A 16,323-nucleotide genomic window follows, 5' to 3' on the forward strand; every position below is an offset into this window, starting at 1 on the left:
ACATCGACCCACTTGTGAGCGGACAGCCGCTCGCAAGTGGGTCTGAATCAGGGCCTTAAGCCTCTGTTAATAGAAAGCATTCCGCAGGCTTCTATTTCGTTAGAGTGTGAACACACAATTAGTCTCATTAGTTATGATATACAGGCCATTCAGAGTGTAGAAAAAAATGCTTTTAATCTCTGATATTTTGACCTGTTGTCACCAGGGGCAAACGCAGGATCTTTACAGGGGGGGTTGCCAAAACAGACATATATAGTAAAAATGTTACAACATTTCAAAATCCGACGTTTCCGGTTCAGGACTGAAATGTCGGATATTGAAATGTTGTAACATTTTTACTGAGATGCAATAAAGAGATGTTTTAAAGAAGACTGATGAGTGCTACCCCCCCCCCTTTTTTTATACTTTTGCATGAAGAGGATTATTGTGATCCCATATGGGTGTGTCACTCCAGCAATTTATTATTGAAGACGAGAGTGTGGACCTATTTGAACTATATATATATATATATATATATATATATCAATATTTCCCCTTTACCGCTTATCTCAAAATGCCGGGTTGTTGAATGTGAGCGCGCTTCAACCCGGGATTTTGGTCAGTGGAAACAGCTCCGCTGTGGTCAAGACACAAGGGCAGCCGTCTACTAGCGAGCAGGGTTATTTCTGAGAATGACCAGGGTATAACTCAGTGTAAACAGGTAACACTGGTCATCCAACCCGGGATCTATTTACAGCACGGGGAGAGCCGCATTCTGGCGCAAGGAGATGATGTCATCTCTATGTGCCGGCACTGCACCCATGTGCAGTGTGAACGGCGCCGATCTGGAAATAACCCATATCGGCGCCGCAGTGGAAAAGGGATCTGTCCTGGGTCTGATTGGGTTTGGAACTATGGGCCTGATTCATTACAGATCGCAATTGCAACCGCGTACACAGATCGGTCAATAGTACGTACTGTGCATGCGTATGTATTGCTATCGCTCTGCATTCATCTACGCAGATACAAAGCCATCCCAGAGAGAGGGAGGGTATGTCACCCTTTGTGGGTGTTGACGGGAAGGGGGGTGGTCAGAGTAATGCAGGCATGCCAGTCCGTTTGAACGCCGTTGCATGGGCATGCATAAATTAGCCACTGTGACGGCATACGCAGCTTGTGAACTCACTGCGTGCAACGAGGTTAGCAATTTCTGAGTAAGGTCGGACCTCGATGTTCCCGATGTATACGCAGGAATACAAGGTATTACGGATGTGTGAAAGCAGTAGTGGGTGTCTCTATACTAGCTTTGCGATTGCAGTCATTAGCATATTTCCACAGCAGGCCTGCGTAATCGCAGCTGCAATCGCAATAGCGATCTGTAGTGAATCAGGCCCGATGTTCCAATCCTCAGGTCAGACCCGGGACTTAAGTGGAACAGCAGTATATAAGGTAGCAGGGTCTGCATGCTAGGGGTCCCGTACAGTATATTAGAGCCTGTCCCTTACCTGATTTTATTTCCAGCTGACAGTATATTTTTAGCTCACCTCTGAAGTTCTGAACTGTGATTTTTGTTAGGCTATAGTGATACAATAATGTGACAATACCTATAAGTGGGCCTATCGGGAGGGCAGGACCAATAGGACCTTACTCTATGAGCATTATATAATTTTGGCCCTGCCCCCTTTTCACAGACCCACAAATCATGGAATCATGCCCAAAGGGGGTGGGGCCTCATAGCGCAATGTGCCTATTGGTGTATGTGTGATTGTGTGTGAGAGTATGTGTTTGTTTTCTTCCCTTGCCATACAGCACATGTTCATCCACCATACTACACATGTGACATATGTAGAGGAGAACCACTATGCTTGCACATACACCTGGCAAATTTATTCAACACTCAGCTCATCAATGTATTGTATGCAGAGTAGTAACCCACTTTCAAAGTGCCAAAATACCCCAGTCATTCAATACATTGATGTATAGTGTCAGCAGCACTTGTACTACGTCCCATAGTCATGGTGTCACGTAACAGCGGCGTCTAAATTGTACACCGACAATAGTCTGTAAACATAGAAATTATGAAGAGTCTTCAGTGGGGTTGTGGGGGCTGTGATTTAAAAAAATGTCCATTATGGCACAAAACCCACCTCCTTATGACTTAAGCTCCATATGTAACTGTGAAGAGGAGCATGGCGTGGGACATGAGGAGCCCAACATGGGTCACTGGAAACCCAGCTTGGGGCATTAAGAAGGATGAGTCCACTCACCTCAGGGCCATTGCTGGAGTTATCTCCCCAAGAGGAGCATTGGAATTACATCAGGTAGGTTATGGCCAGCCTCCAGCTGTAGTGTGCTTGAATCCAAAAGGATTTAAGGGCCTGATTCAGACCTGGTCGCTAAGCTGCGAACGCTTGCTAGGGGCCATTATTGTACATCTGCGCATGCGTATGCGTCAAAGTATGCATGCGCAGATGCGGCCGGGAATCGTGCGTTCGTAGTACTACTACTTTGAGTGACAGATAGCGCCGTTTGTGGGTGGTGACAGGGGAAGGTGCTTGTGAATGAGGAAGTGGATATGAAAATGCAGGCATGTCTGAGTGTCAAAACAGAGGCCCTGATTCAGAGCCGGACGCTCTGACAGAGCGCTCGCTCTGAATCAGGGCCGGGCTATTTTTTTTAGAATGGCCTCAGCTATATAGAGTGGCCAGGAAGATGGTTGCAATGGTCAAGACCATCGCGACCATCGGGCTTGATCTGAGACCCTTGTGGTAGGGTCTCGTTGCCGCAAGCCTCAGAGAAATTTCGGCTCTTACAGAGCCAAAATCTCTCCCACTGACTTCACTCGTGATGTCAGTGGGGCCGCCCCCAAACGGAGGCGTTCATATGAGAATGCCTCCATTTGGGCAGCCACTCCCTGGCCCGCCTACCAAAGGGTGCATGCTGTCACTCTACATAGACAGCATGCCCCCTTTGGTACCAGACCTGGAGCGACGGAGTGCCCGTCACTATCGTGCATGCACGATGGAGCCTGTTCCGTCGTGCGCATGCACACCGCCCCACCATCGACCTGTTTGTGAGCGCACAGCGCTTGCGACCGGGTCAGAATCAGGCCCAGAGTTTAATGGGTGTGCATAATAAGCAAAGATGCGTCATTGTACATGTCATTTGGTTGTATTTTAGCCTGAACTGATCGCAGTACTTGCAGTGGGGTAGGAGCTACCTCGAGGGCTGCATGCAGCTCCGAAGGGTCTCGATGATACTGATTAATCAGACACTTCCTGGAGATGTCGTGTGCTAAGAGAGAAAGGTGGGCGGCTTTATTCTCCTGGATACGCTCACTGCCGTCGCCCTCTAACATATAGAGGGCGTCCTTAAGCCAGATAGTGCGATCACGGAATTTGCATACCCGACCCCATTTGGCAGCGAGCGTTTGCAGCTTAGCAACCGAGTCTGAATCAGGCCCTAAGTTCTATCAATCAGCAAACCCCATTCAATTTTGTCACAGCATGAGCCAGTCAGGGCTTGCCATGGCTAACCCCTCTTTCCTACTGATATTAGCCGATGCAAGTGGGAGTCAGTCATTCTGCAGTCACTAGTAGAGGTTAATCTATGTATATAAAGACAAACATATACATATCTTGTTTACTGCCTTTATTTGCTCTGTTTGGGTAGGGTTTGCATAGGAATAGTCTTAAAAAATTGTCAGTGGCATTCATGTCAATTTGCCGCCTGTGGTGCAATGATCATTCCCGGCCCCTGGTGCATCCAATGATTGAATGTAGATTCCCCGACTCGCATTACAAATACTGCTTATAACTAGTATGCTTATATTACATTTGCTAAATAGTCATATATAGATCGCATATTTCCTGCTCAATATAGATAAAATATAGATAAAAACAAAATTCTGACCAATTGCAATCTAATTGCGGGAAATTTTGAACAAAAAAAAACAACAATTTAATGATTTAATTACTGAGGCCATTTTTTTACTTACTATTGACTTATTAAAAGGCTTGAGAAAATTATCGTTCATACCCAAAGATTAGTATTGGAAAACGAATCAGTATTGTGCTGTTTATGAGACACTAGTGAGATATTTTACACTAGGAAAACCCAGACTGGGATTGACGGCTGCATCTTACTAAACCTACAGGAATTAGAATACTGTACTCTGCCTGGGAACAATTACCTATATTTTATAAGCAAACACTGAGATATTCCTACTGTACCTGTATTGTTTCCTGGCATCATATCCAACTGCATTTGACTCCCAGATTTTCGTTGCAAGAACCCGCACTGTGTTCAGGAACAGTATAAAATTTAACTGAAAGATAGAAATTATTTTTAGAAACTTCTGCAATGCATTTTTAGAGTTCAGGCAGCAATGACAAGAAAAATGGAAGAAGAAATGTATCAAGCTCTATTGAAAGTAAATTGTTACAAAATATCTGTTAGTTCTCCATAATCAGCAAAAACATATCCCACAGCCTAACGTCTAAAGTCAGACTTTATGCTGCATAGTCTAAGCGGCAGCTTGTAAGAGCAATGCTTCCAGTACAAGCCACCACTTATTGCATAATCACCTAAGAGTGAAATGTCACAGACTCCAGATTTGCGCAAATTGCTGGCAGTGATTTTTGCCTCAAAATCTCCAGCTGGAATACAGTACCTGGCAGTTTAGAGCTGTGGTCCTCAAACTCGGACCCAGCAGGTGCACAGGTGTACTCATTACTCACTGACACATTTTAAAAGATCCACTGGTGGAGCTAATTATTTCACTTGTGAATTCTGTGAGGAGATCTGGAAAACATGCACTGTTTGGGGTCCCTGAGGACCGAGTTTGAGAACCTGTGGTTTAGAGGATGAAAAGGCAAGCTGCCAATGACGTGTGGGAATGTAGGCAGCACGTTTGGCATAATGGTTAGCATATCTGCTCCACAGCATTGAGGTCTAGGGTCTGATTTCATGCAAGGCCCTAATGGTGTGGGGTTTGTATGTTCTCTCCATGTTGCATAGGTTTCCTCCAGGTTCTTTGTCACCCCCCCTCCCCTCCACACAAACACAAACACACACACACAAACCAGAGAGGTGATTTTGCACAGGAATATGTATGCACTATATATAACAGTTCATGTATAGATAATAATCCTAGGATGATATTGCTAATATTGTGGGGACAAAGTAGGTACCAGCACTAGGCTGTGGCAGGCTGGGCTGGGGACACTGTTGCAGGGACCAAGCAATGCTTGGGCTTATACCATGGAATGGGTATGATATGCCAGCTGTCTGGATGCCTCCTGTCACAATGCTGACATTGGCGTCTCGATGGTTGGTACCCCAATAGCGGTTGGATAAGTATACTTACCCTCCCCCCTTCTCCCCCTAACCCTTCCTTCATGTAGCCTAACCCTAACCCTCCCCACCCCGCACCCTAATCCTAACCCTCCTCGTTAGTGCCTAAACCATGTCCTCCCATTGTGCCTAAACCTAACCCTCCCTGCTTAGTGCCAAACCCTAACTCCCCCCCAGTGGTGCCTAGCCCTAACCTCCCCCCCAAAACCTAATGCTAACCCCGCTAACTTACCAAAAACTAACCGTCCCCCCACAGCTAACACCCCAGCTTACTTTCATTCGGGCACGCATCCTCCTGGATTCCAGCATCTGGATTAAGCTAGGCATCGGTATTTTGACGTCTATCTTAACTCCCTTGTCAGGATTCCAGTGTCGGGATTGAGAACGACGGCCTCGCGGCCACCGATCTCACAACTAAATTCCCATCCTACACCTCTGGGCTGTGGGTATGAGTTAATGAGGTAGTGTTGCTAGGACCTGTAGTTTTCCAGCAAAAACAAAACCCTAAATTTAATAGCTACCAGGACATACTGACACTTTCGGAACCACATACACAAGCATACCCTGAAATCTACAGCCCACTAGGACCTGCTGTCCACCTGTAAAAAAACATAAATTATTATAAAAACACACATTATCTAAAACATTTTTTAAATAAATAAATAAAAACTCTCCTACACATTTACTATTTTTCCAATGTATTGATCACATAGGACCTTATTCAGTTAGCCGCAAATAGTTGGAGGCTTTTCGCCTGTTGTACTTTCCGCCGCATTCGCCTGTTTGGGATGCAAATTTGCAGCATGCGCGTCCTCGGGTTTCGCCCTATTCAATTACAGAACAGGCGAAAACGCTGGAAATAATTACAGATGTGTACTATTAGCCCTAATAAACATACTTTGTGTCCTTAAGTTGTGTTAAATGCTTTGTAAAAGCATATTTGTAAAAGTGGTGGAGAAAGATAGAAAATAGTATTTTTTGGTTAATATAAATAGTCCAGTCAAATTTTGGGGTACTTGAAAATGGGTGCTAGCATATTGTTGTGTCTCTAAAATGTGAAAATTCCATCTGCTGCATGCACCTGCAATCCTAAAAACACCTGTCCCATCCATATAGCCCCCAAGAAAGTTTTTATCCTTGTCCACTCACTTTTTTCATTTTCACCCCAAAAATAACATGTCTTTTTTTGGGGTGTTCTGAGGTTTTTTGGTTGATTTTACCTTTGGGGTGGGGGAATGGGGTCCAAAGGGCTCTGAATCAATTAACCGCATTTACACCCCAAAATAGAGATTTTGCACTTTTGTCCGCCTGCCATTCATTGGAGAAACTTATCCACCTGTTTCAGTGCGTTGAGTTTCTGCTTAGGCGAAAATGTCCTGCAATTGAATTTGGAGATAAGACGCAAACAGGCGAAAAGCGCTAAAGAGCGAACATTTTTCACTGATTACGGCTTTTCGCATCTAATAGGATCTGGCCCTTAATTATAAATGAGGCTTGGGGATGCTACTTGGCCTGAAGAGGAACCCCATTTGGAACTAGGTGGACAAAACATTATAAAAAGAAGAAACGTGTAGGGAATTTTATATTACGGTTAAAAAAATTTTTTAATACAATGTGTATTTTTTTTAAACATTTTAATGAATGGTGGATGCACAGATAAGCAGAAGTCAATATACTTGTGAGCACACTGGGGTGTGATGAGCATAGGAACAATATAGTACAGGGGCTGTTACACCTGTGGGCAATATTTGCAGGGGACGGTACAGAAGAGTGTAAGCAGGAGCATAGCGTAACCATGAACCGAGATCTGATATACTTGCAGAGGATGGTACAGAAGAGTGTAAGCAGGAGCATAGCGTAACCATGGACCAAGGTCTGATACACTTACAGAGGTTGGTACAGAAGAGTGTAAGCAGGAGCATAGCGTAACCATGGACCAAGGTCTGATACACTTACAGAGGTTGGTACAGAAGAGTGTAAGCAGAAGCATAGCGTAAACATGGACCAAGGTCTGATACACTTACAGAGGATGGTACAGAAGAGTGTATGCAGGAGCATAGCGTAACCATGGACCAAGGTCTGATACACTTGCAGGGGACGGTACAGAAGAGTTTAAATAGGAGCATAGTGTAACCATGGACCAAGGTCTGATACACTTACAGGGGAAAGTACAGAAGAGTGTAAGCAGGAGCATAGCGTAACCATGGACCAAGGTCTGATACACTTACAGAGGATGGTACAGAAGAGTGTAAATAGGAGCAAAGCGTAACCATGGACCAAGGTCTGATACACTTACAGGTGACAGTACAGAAGAGTGTAACCAGGAGCATAGCGTAACCATGGACCGAGGTCTGACACACTTGCAGGGGACATTACAGAAGAGTGTAAGCAGGGGCATAGCATACCCATGAACCAAGATCTGATAAACTTACAGGGGAAGGTACAGAAGAGTGTAAGCAGGAGCATAGCTTAACCATGGACCAAGGTCTGATGCACTTGCAGGGGACGGTCCAGAAGAGTGTAACAAGGAGCATAGCGTAACCATGGACCAAGGTCTGATACACTTGCAGGGGATGGTACAGAAGAGTGTAAGCATGAGCATAGCGTAACCATGGACCAAGGTCTGATACACTTGCAGGGGATGGTACAGAAGAGTGTAAGCAGGAGCATAGCGAAACCACAGACAATGGTCTGATACATTTACAGGGGATGGTACAGAAGAGTGTAAGCATTGGCATAGCATAACCATGGACCAAGGTCTGATACACTTGCAGGGGATGGTCCAGAAGAGTGTAAGCAGGAGCATAGCGTAACCATGGACCAAGGTCTGATACACTTGCAGGGGATGGTCCAGAAGAGTGTAAGCAGGAGCATAGTGTAACCATGGACCAAGGTCTGATACACTTGCAGGGGACTGTATAGAAGAGTGTAAGTAGGAGCATAGCGTAACCATGGACCAAGGTCTGATACCCTTGCAGGGGATGGTCCAGAAGAGTGTAAGTAGGAGCATAGCTTAACCATGGACCAAGATCTGATACCCTTGCAGGGGACGGTACAGAAGAGTGTAACCAGGAGCATAGCATAACCATGTACCAAGGTCTGATACACTTGCAGGGGACGGACCAGGAAAGTGTAAGCAGGAGCATAGCATAACCATGGACCGAGGTCTGGTACATTTGCAGGGGACGGTACAGAAGAGTGTAAGCAGGAGCATAGCATAACCATGGACCAAGGTCTGATACACTTGCAGGGGACGGTCCAGATGAGTGTAAGCTGCGGCATAGCGTAGCCATGGACCAAGGTCTTATACACTTGCAGGGGATGGTACTTAAGAGTGTAATCTGGACCATAGTGTAACCATGGACCAAGGTCTGATACACTTGCAGGGGACGGTATAGAAGAGTGTAAGCAGGAGCATAGCGTAACCATGGACCAAGGTCTGATACACTTGCATGGGATGGTACAGAAGAGCGTAAGCAGGAGCATAGCATAACCATGGAAAAAGGTCTGATACACTTGCAGGAGACGGTGCAGAAGAAAGTAAACAGTAGCATTGAGTAACCCTGGAGCAAGGTCTGACACACTTGCAGGGGACGGTACAGAAGAGTGTAAGCAGGAGCATAGCATAACCATGGACCAAGGTCTGATACACTTACAGGGGACGGTCCAGAAGAGTGTAAGCAGGAGCATAGCGTAACCATGGACCAAGGTCTGATAAACTTACAGGGGACGGTCCAGAAGAGTGTAAGCAGGAGCATAGCGTAACCATGGACCAAGGTCTGATACACTTACAGGGAAGTTACAGAAGAGTGTAAGCAGGAGCATAGTGTAACCATGGACCAAGGTCTGATACACTTGCAGGGGACAGTAAAGAAGAGTGTAATCAAGAGCATAGTGTAACCATGGACCAAGGTCTAATACACTTGCAGGGGACAGTACAGAAGAGTGTAAGCAGGAGCATAGCGTAACCATGGACCAAGGTCTGATACATTTGCAGGAGACTGTCCAGAAGAGTGTAAGCAGTAGCATAGAGTAATCATGGACCAAGGTCTGACACACTTGCAGGGGTCGGTACAGAAGAGTGTAAGCAGGAGCATAGCGTAACCATGGACCAAGGTCTGATACACTTGCAGGGACAGTACAGAAGAGTGTAAGCAGGAGCATAGCATAACCATGGACCAAGGTCTGAAACACTTTCAAGGGACAGTACAGAAAAGTGTAAGCAGGAGCATAGCGTAACCATGGACCAATATCTGATACACTTGCAGGGGACAGTTCAGAAGAGTGTAAGCAGGAGCATAGCGTAACCATGGACCGAGGTCTGATACACTTATAGGGGACGGTCCAGAAGAGTGTAAGCAGGAGCATAGCATAACCATGGACCGAGGTGTGATACACTTGCAGGGGACAGTCCAGAAGAGTTTAAGCAGGAGCATAGCATAACCATGGACCGAAGTGTGATACACTTGCAGGGGACGGTACAGAAGATTGTAAGCAGGAGAATAGCATAACCATGGACCAAGGTCTGATACACTTGCAGGGGACGGTCCAGAAGAGTTTAAGCAGGAGCATAGCGTAACCATGGACCAAGGTCTTATACACTTGCAGGGTACGGTGCAGAAGAGTGTAATAAGGAGCATAGCATAACCATGGACCAAGGTCTGATACACTTGCAGGGGATGGTACAGAAGAGTGTAAGCAGGAGCATAGCGTAACCATGGACCAAGGTCTGATACACTTGCAGGGGACGGTACAGAATAGTGTAAGCAGGAACATAGCATAACCATGGACCAAGGTCTGATACACTTACAGGGGACGGTCCAGAAGAGTGTAAGCAGATACATAGTGTAACCATGGACCACTTGCAGGGGACAGTACAGAAGAGTGTAAGCAGGATCATAGTGTAACCATGGACCAAGGTCTGATACACTTGCAGGCGATGGTCCAGAAGAGTGTAAGCAGGAGCATAGCTTAACCATGGACCAAGGTCTGATACACTTGCCGGGGACAGTACAGAAGAGTATAAGCATGAGCATAGTGTAACCATGGACCAAGGTCTGATACACTTGCAGGGGACAGTACTGAAGAGTGTAAGCATGAGCATAGCGTAACAATGGACAAAGGTCTGATACACTTGCAGGTGACAGTCAAGAAGAGTGTAAGCAGGAGCATAGCGTAACCATGGACCAAGGTCTGATACACTTGCAGGGGACAGTCCAGAAGAGTGTAAGCAAGAGTGGATGCAGGGTACAAGGCAGCCAATGTCATAGTCAGGGAGACCCACATTCATGCATGAGAGCTAGACTTTAAGTTATAACTTCAGCAAGCTTGCTAGGTTCTGACATTTCTTTTTTCCCCAAAGGCTGGGAGAACAGAAGATAGATGCAGACGCTGGTAGTGCTGCACGTCTGCAGATTATATCCAGGGATGCCAAGACCTGGCGCTGGGGAGCAACGTTCCTATTCTCTGGGCAATGCTGGCAGACAGATGTACCCAAACAAATTGGTTCGGTTCATTCTAATCCCCCTGACATCTATTAAACAGGTATGTACCACTAAGATAGACATTGACCCTGAACTAGTGAATACATATAGTATATATATGATCACATCTAAACCCAATGTATAACTATTATCTGAATATTTGGTGACTTATTTCTTGAGGAAGGAGTTATGAAAATTCTATTACATTAAAGGGAACCTTGTAAATAACAATTGAAGAGAATGTTTGCAATGTACATGGTCTTTCCCTCGAGTTCTTTACAATCCTATTAACTGCAAGCAGGTGAAAACACAAAGGGGAAACTTCAGTTCGGTGCAAGGTCCCTCTATGACCTTGTGCATTGTGTGGCTGCGCACACTTCCACCTATTTTTGTTCACATCACTTACATTTGTATTGTCATGCAATGCTCCAACACAACCATATACTGTATATATAAGACTCCAAAATGTTGAATAGGAAATATCAGGGAAAAATATATAAATTGTACTGCTGAAGTCACAATTATACAATACCATGTTTTGAGTGGGGAAGAAGAAAATAACTCCTATGTACAGGCGCACACCCAGGGGCGTCTTAAGAGAGGAAGGGGCCCGTGTGCACTCCCGGTGTGGGGCCCCCTCCTCTCTCCCCGGTGGCTGGCAGCTGACTGACGCAGCTGGCCAACCACCGGAGCATTAGCAGACTCCGGGCACAAGAGTGCGCCCGGAGTCTACTGCACATACGCAGAACGCTGGAAACATGACCGCGGCTGCCATTTTCCGGTGTTCTGAGCAGCGCTGACACCAGACACAGGACCACAGACAGGTAAATTTAAACTAATATGGGTGCAGAGTGTGCGGTGCGGGGCCCCCCTGGGGGCCTTACTTACCTGAGGGTATTTACATCCGGCCAACGGAACACACGTTGAGCTTCCTTGACATAGCCCCTGGCGAAACGCACGTCAGCACCGCTCGAGGGTACCCCTGTACGCACAGAGGACCCCTGCACCATTGACCATTGTCCCACTGGGAAACTTTGTGCTATTCACCTACAGGTACCTCATTTGCTTCCCCTGTTCTCGCACCAGCTGCGACTGTGGCTGATATCCTGCAATGCTTTGCAACAGGGTGTAGCCCAGAGTCCAGTGCTGGCAGCACAAACAGGAATATTGTTTATTCACTGTGCCATTGCATGGGACTCTCATTCCCAGTCAGAAGCTTTACAGGACTGGGAAAAGCAGACCCCAGTGTGTGTACAGTAAATACACAGTCTATTCCTTCCTTTTAGCTATATTATTCCATTTATCTTTTGTACCTGGTATTAAGCACACTTCTTTATTCCCAGTTATATGAGGCATGCCTCAACTAATTATATTTGTATAACAGATATTTATGAGCAAACTATTGGTTATGGTGCTATTTTAAAATGTATGTGTTTTTTCATGTTATATGTTTATGTTTGATACCTATTCGCCATTTTTCAACGTTTTTTGAAAGAGTCACAAGACACATGATGAAACGTGATGTAAGCTTAAACTTTCTAGATATATCCTTATATATTGAAGTGGGACGTTTACACACTAAAACGTATACGAAGCCAACAGATTCAGGTGCATACATAAACAGAACCAGTTGTCATCATAAAAACTGGCTGGATGCGATACCGGCAGGCCAACTAACCATACTAAAAAGAAATTGCTCAGAACCACAAGTGTTTTCTTCCCAGGCAGATAATATGAACAATAGATTTAGGGCATGTGGCTATGAAGAAGCGAGCATCAGTAAAGCCCTAAACAAAGTTAAAAACTTTGAACGAAGAGATCTTCTTAGGGATAACCTGGCAAAAACATCAGAGAGAGTAGGAGATAAATTTCAATGGGCCTTCATTACAGAATTTTCGGATAAATATAAATCGGTAGAGAGGATCTTACAAATGCATTGGGGGCTATTAAAAAAGGATCCCATTTTAGGTGCAATGATTCCAAATAAACCTGTATGTATATACAGAAAGGCCCCTAATTTAAAATCCAAGTTGGTTTCCAGTGCTCTTCCATCATGTAAGGGACCAACTACTATTGTCTCCAAGGGTTTTTATAGATGTGGGGGGTGTCAGGTTTGTAGAAGTATTAAGAGCGAAGGAAATCATAAATTGAAAACATCCACATTAATGGAAATGATTTTCAAATTAAAGATTTCATAACGTGTCAAAGCAAAAATGTAGTATACGCCATTAAATGCCATTGTGATAAAGTTTACATTGGAAGAACATCAAGGCCCCTAAAAATAAGGGTGTCGGAGCACCTACGGAATATAAAAAAGAGCCTAGAGACTCATGCCCTCTCCTTGCACTTTAAAGAAGTTCATGGGTGCTCTTTAAGCGGCGTAGCAGGTTTTTATGGACTTAGGACCATAAGACCTAATTTAAGATCAAAGGATGTGGCCACCATTCTAGCGAAAACTGAGATGAATCTTATTTACACCCTAAAAACCTTGGTGCCAATAGGGCTAAATAAAGATTTTGAACTCAAATGGTTCTTATGAAATATTGACATCATGATTACTGCATTTTTATGAACAAACAATGTATGATTAGTTGACATCACAATCACTGTCTTAAAATATGCAGAGCTGATTCTAATATGTCTCTTGTAGTGATAAAGCCTGGGATTCTTTCTGCTTTCTATGGACTATAACAAGATGAATATATATGTGTAAAAAGACAAGTCTCCAATCCTTGTAAACATTGATTGCTATTCAAGAATGAATTACGTATGAAGACTCCATTGGTTTAAACTTAATCTTTAATCTACATATGTATTCTGCTTTTACGTTTTTATATTTATGTATGTATATCATATTTGTATACATGTTGTTGTGCTTGAAAATTCCCATTATAGAGGTTTGTAGTAGGTCACGTGTTAGGTCAGGTTATTATGACTACATGCCATAGCGTCAGGTTACCAGGACAACAAAGTAGTTATCCAGTTGGTTGACAGATTACTGCCTGCTAGCTCCGCCTCGATGTGTGCTGAAATAGGAAATTGACTTCCGCCATCAGTATTCTGAGATGCGGACAGCTTTGGGTGCCGCGCTGCCAGGTTTCTGGATGTATGTTTCCGGGCCTGGATGACGCGGACACCACATGGGGCGGCACAGGGAACACATGTTTGTTCTCTATCTTCAGAGATGCAGTCAGTTCAAGATGATGCGCCACTGGGTTTTTAGATACATACTTCCGGTTTCAGACGATGCAGTTACTATAGGGGCCCCGGTGTAACCAATCCCTGTGAGGAGGATATGCGAGGTCAGACAGGTGTGTGTATACTCAGTGGTAGGAGGTTTTCTTCACAACTGTCAGTAATTGTCTTGATTTATCCCCTATACCGATAGGAGGCGGGGAGTATAAATTATTTATCAGGTTACATTATCCATATGTCTTGACAAAGGCTCCAGGTTCAGCCGAATGCGCGTTGACTTGAAGGATTCATGTGACCGTATTTTTATGCATTCAACCTACTGATGGTATGTGGACAAGAGCTTGAACTGTACTTTCCATAAGGATGAAATAATTTTTTCTTGCATGTATTTTTAAATCGGATGTCCAAAAATTTTTTAGCCAAACAGTCTTGCTGCTGAAAAAAGAGACTGATGTATGTTTGTTTGTTCTGTATTTTTTTATGTGATTGGACGCTGTTGTTTTCTTTTTTGAATAAATATATACTTTATTGGATTTTTTTATCCTTGATGTCTAGAGATATATTTTTTTGGAGTCTACATTATAATTTGAGGACAGAAAGTGCAAATATTCCATACTAGGAAAAGAAACCTTGATGTGAGGACTCTGCCTGTTGTTAGAGTGAGTTGAGGTACGCCATTGTTGCATGCAAAGATACCTTTTGAAGTTTCTGTTCTTATCATTAGAAGTGAGTTATGGTATGCAGATCATACTATTGGTGAACCACGCTTTTGGGTGATTGGAGAGATAAAAGATACCTTTTGAGGAATCAATAGTCACTCTTTTCTGTGAGTGGGGTACACACTGTTTATGTGGAGGGGTGCTCTACACACTCTATTCCACACACCCTGTTTCCAATTTCCAAATTCTATATAGAAGAGTACTGGTGACTGATACAGTAGTTTCTTATTTTTTAATATGCCATATCGTCCATAACGAGGAGAAGATACATATGTGAACTCTTAAACTACAGCACAAGATTTCTACAACCACAAAAGGAATGTATCAATTTTATTAACTGTAGGCTATAATTATTCATTTTTGTGAAGCACCCTATTGTATATCTACTTCTCTCTATTTTATGTCTATACATGATGAAACACGTTAGTTGGGATGCTCCGTTGATACACCTATCTACACTGTTACCTGGCTGCACTATGATCTAATGTCGGAACTAATATGTGACTTTATTCTCAAACTGTGGAGGATTACGATCTTTCTGTCTTGACTTGATATTAAATAGCTACATGATTGCCAGACTGCATAGTAATTAGTTTGATTCATGTCTATTTAAGTTTGAACAGCTGCGCACTTAGACAAAACATTAAGTCTATTATATTTATTTATATTTATTATGTGCCAAGGGATCACAGTGATTAGCAGTAACAATATATTAAACATAATATAGATTAGCAGTGTGATATAATATATAAATGATGATGTCTATGTTGTTATTTATTTAGCATATGTTATATTTTATATTTTTTTAATTTTAATATGGTCCTTTTTTACTGGTAATAAACAATACTTTTTAGAATTTACGCATTATTCATATGTTTATTTACATTTTATAATCAGGTTTAGACTGAGCTCATATATTGAGGTACTGCGAACTATTAGGTTTTTTTTTTGTTATATCTTGGAACTTATCAGTTCCTATAACAGGCAATGACTTATTTATTAAAACAATCTAAAATATATTAAACTAGGCTGTTGGCAAATAATAAATACAAACACTTAAAAATGAGAATCAATTAAAATGAAAAAAGAAAAGAAAATAATAAAAACATAATGGGGGGTATATTTACTAAAGGTCAATTTTTGACTTGATATTTATGTGCTTTAAATAGACTAAAATCGGCTCAAAATCGATTTTCTAATGCTCTGCCAAAATAGCTAATTTACTAATATTCAAATTTGATTTTGATTGATGTGAGTCAGTTTTGGCAGGAGTAAATCAATGCATTCAGTTTTGAACTTTCTGTTCAAAACAGATTGCAAATAGAGTCTAATAGAATGTAAAAATCAAATCTAAACACATCTTCGAAAAAAACAAGCACAGCGCAGGACGCTCGCTAGCGGGTCGATGTTCCCCCACTGCGCATGCGCACGACGGAGGGAGCTCCGTCGTGCACATGCACCAGACCCGGCGAGCAACGGGATCTCCATCGCTCCGGGTCTCACACCAAAGGGGGCGTGCTGTCGATGTTGATTGACAGCACGCCCCCTTTGGTGGGCATGCCGTGTGCGTGCCTGCCAGACGGAGGCATTCC

The 16,323-nt window shown here is 43.5% G+C and overlaps 1 protein-coding gene across 1 annotated transcript in view; it reads right to left on the reverse strand.

Moving 5' to 3' along the window:
* Positions 1–16,323, reverse strand: part of PTH2R (parathyroid hormone 2 receptor) — a 496,129-nt gene that overhangs the window by 11,347 nt on the left and 468,459 nt on the right. Inside the window, exon 10 of the mRNA XM_088482403.1 lies at positions 4,212–4,306. Within this exon, the coding sequence (XP_088338529.1) occupies positions 4,212–4,306 (95 nt within the window). The remainder of the gene's footprint in view (positions 1–4,211; positions 4,307–16,323) is intronic.

The sequence above is a fragment of the Taudactylus pleione genome, unplaced genomic scaffold (assembly GCF_031769625.1).
Source record: "Taudactylus pleione unplaced genomic scaffold, aTauple2 ptg000286l, whole genome shotgun sequence".
Classification (NCBI taxonomy): Eukaryota; Metazoa; Chordata; class Amphibia; order Anura; family Myobatrachidae; genus Taudactylus; species Taudactylus pleione.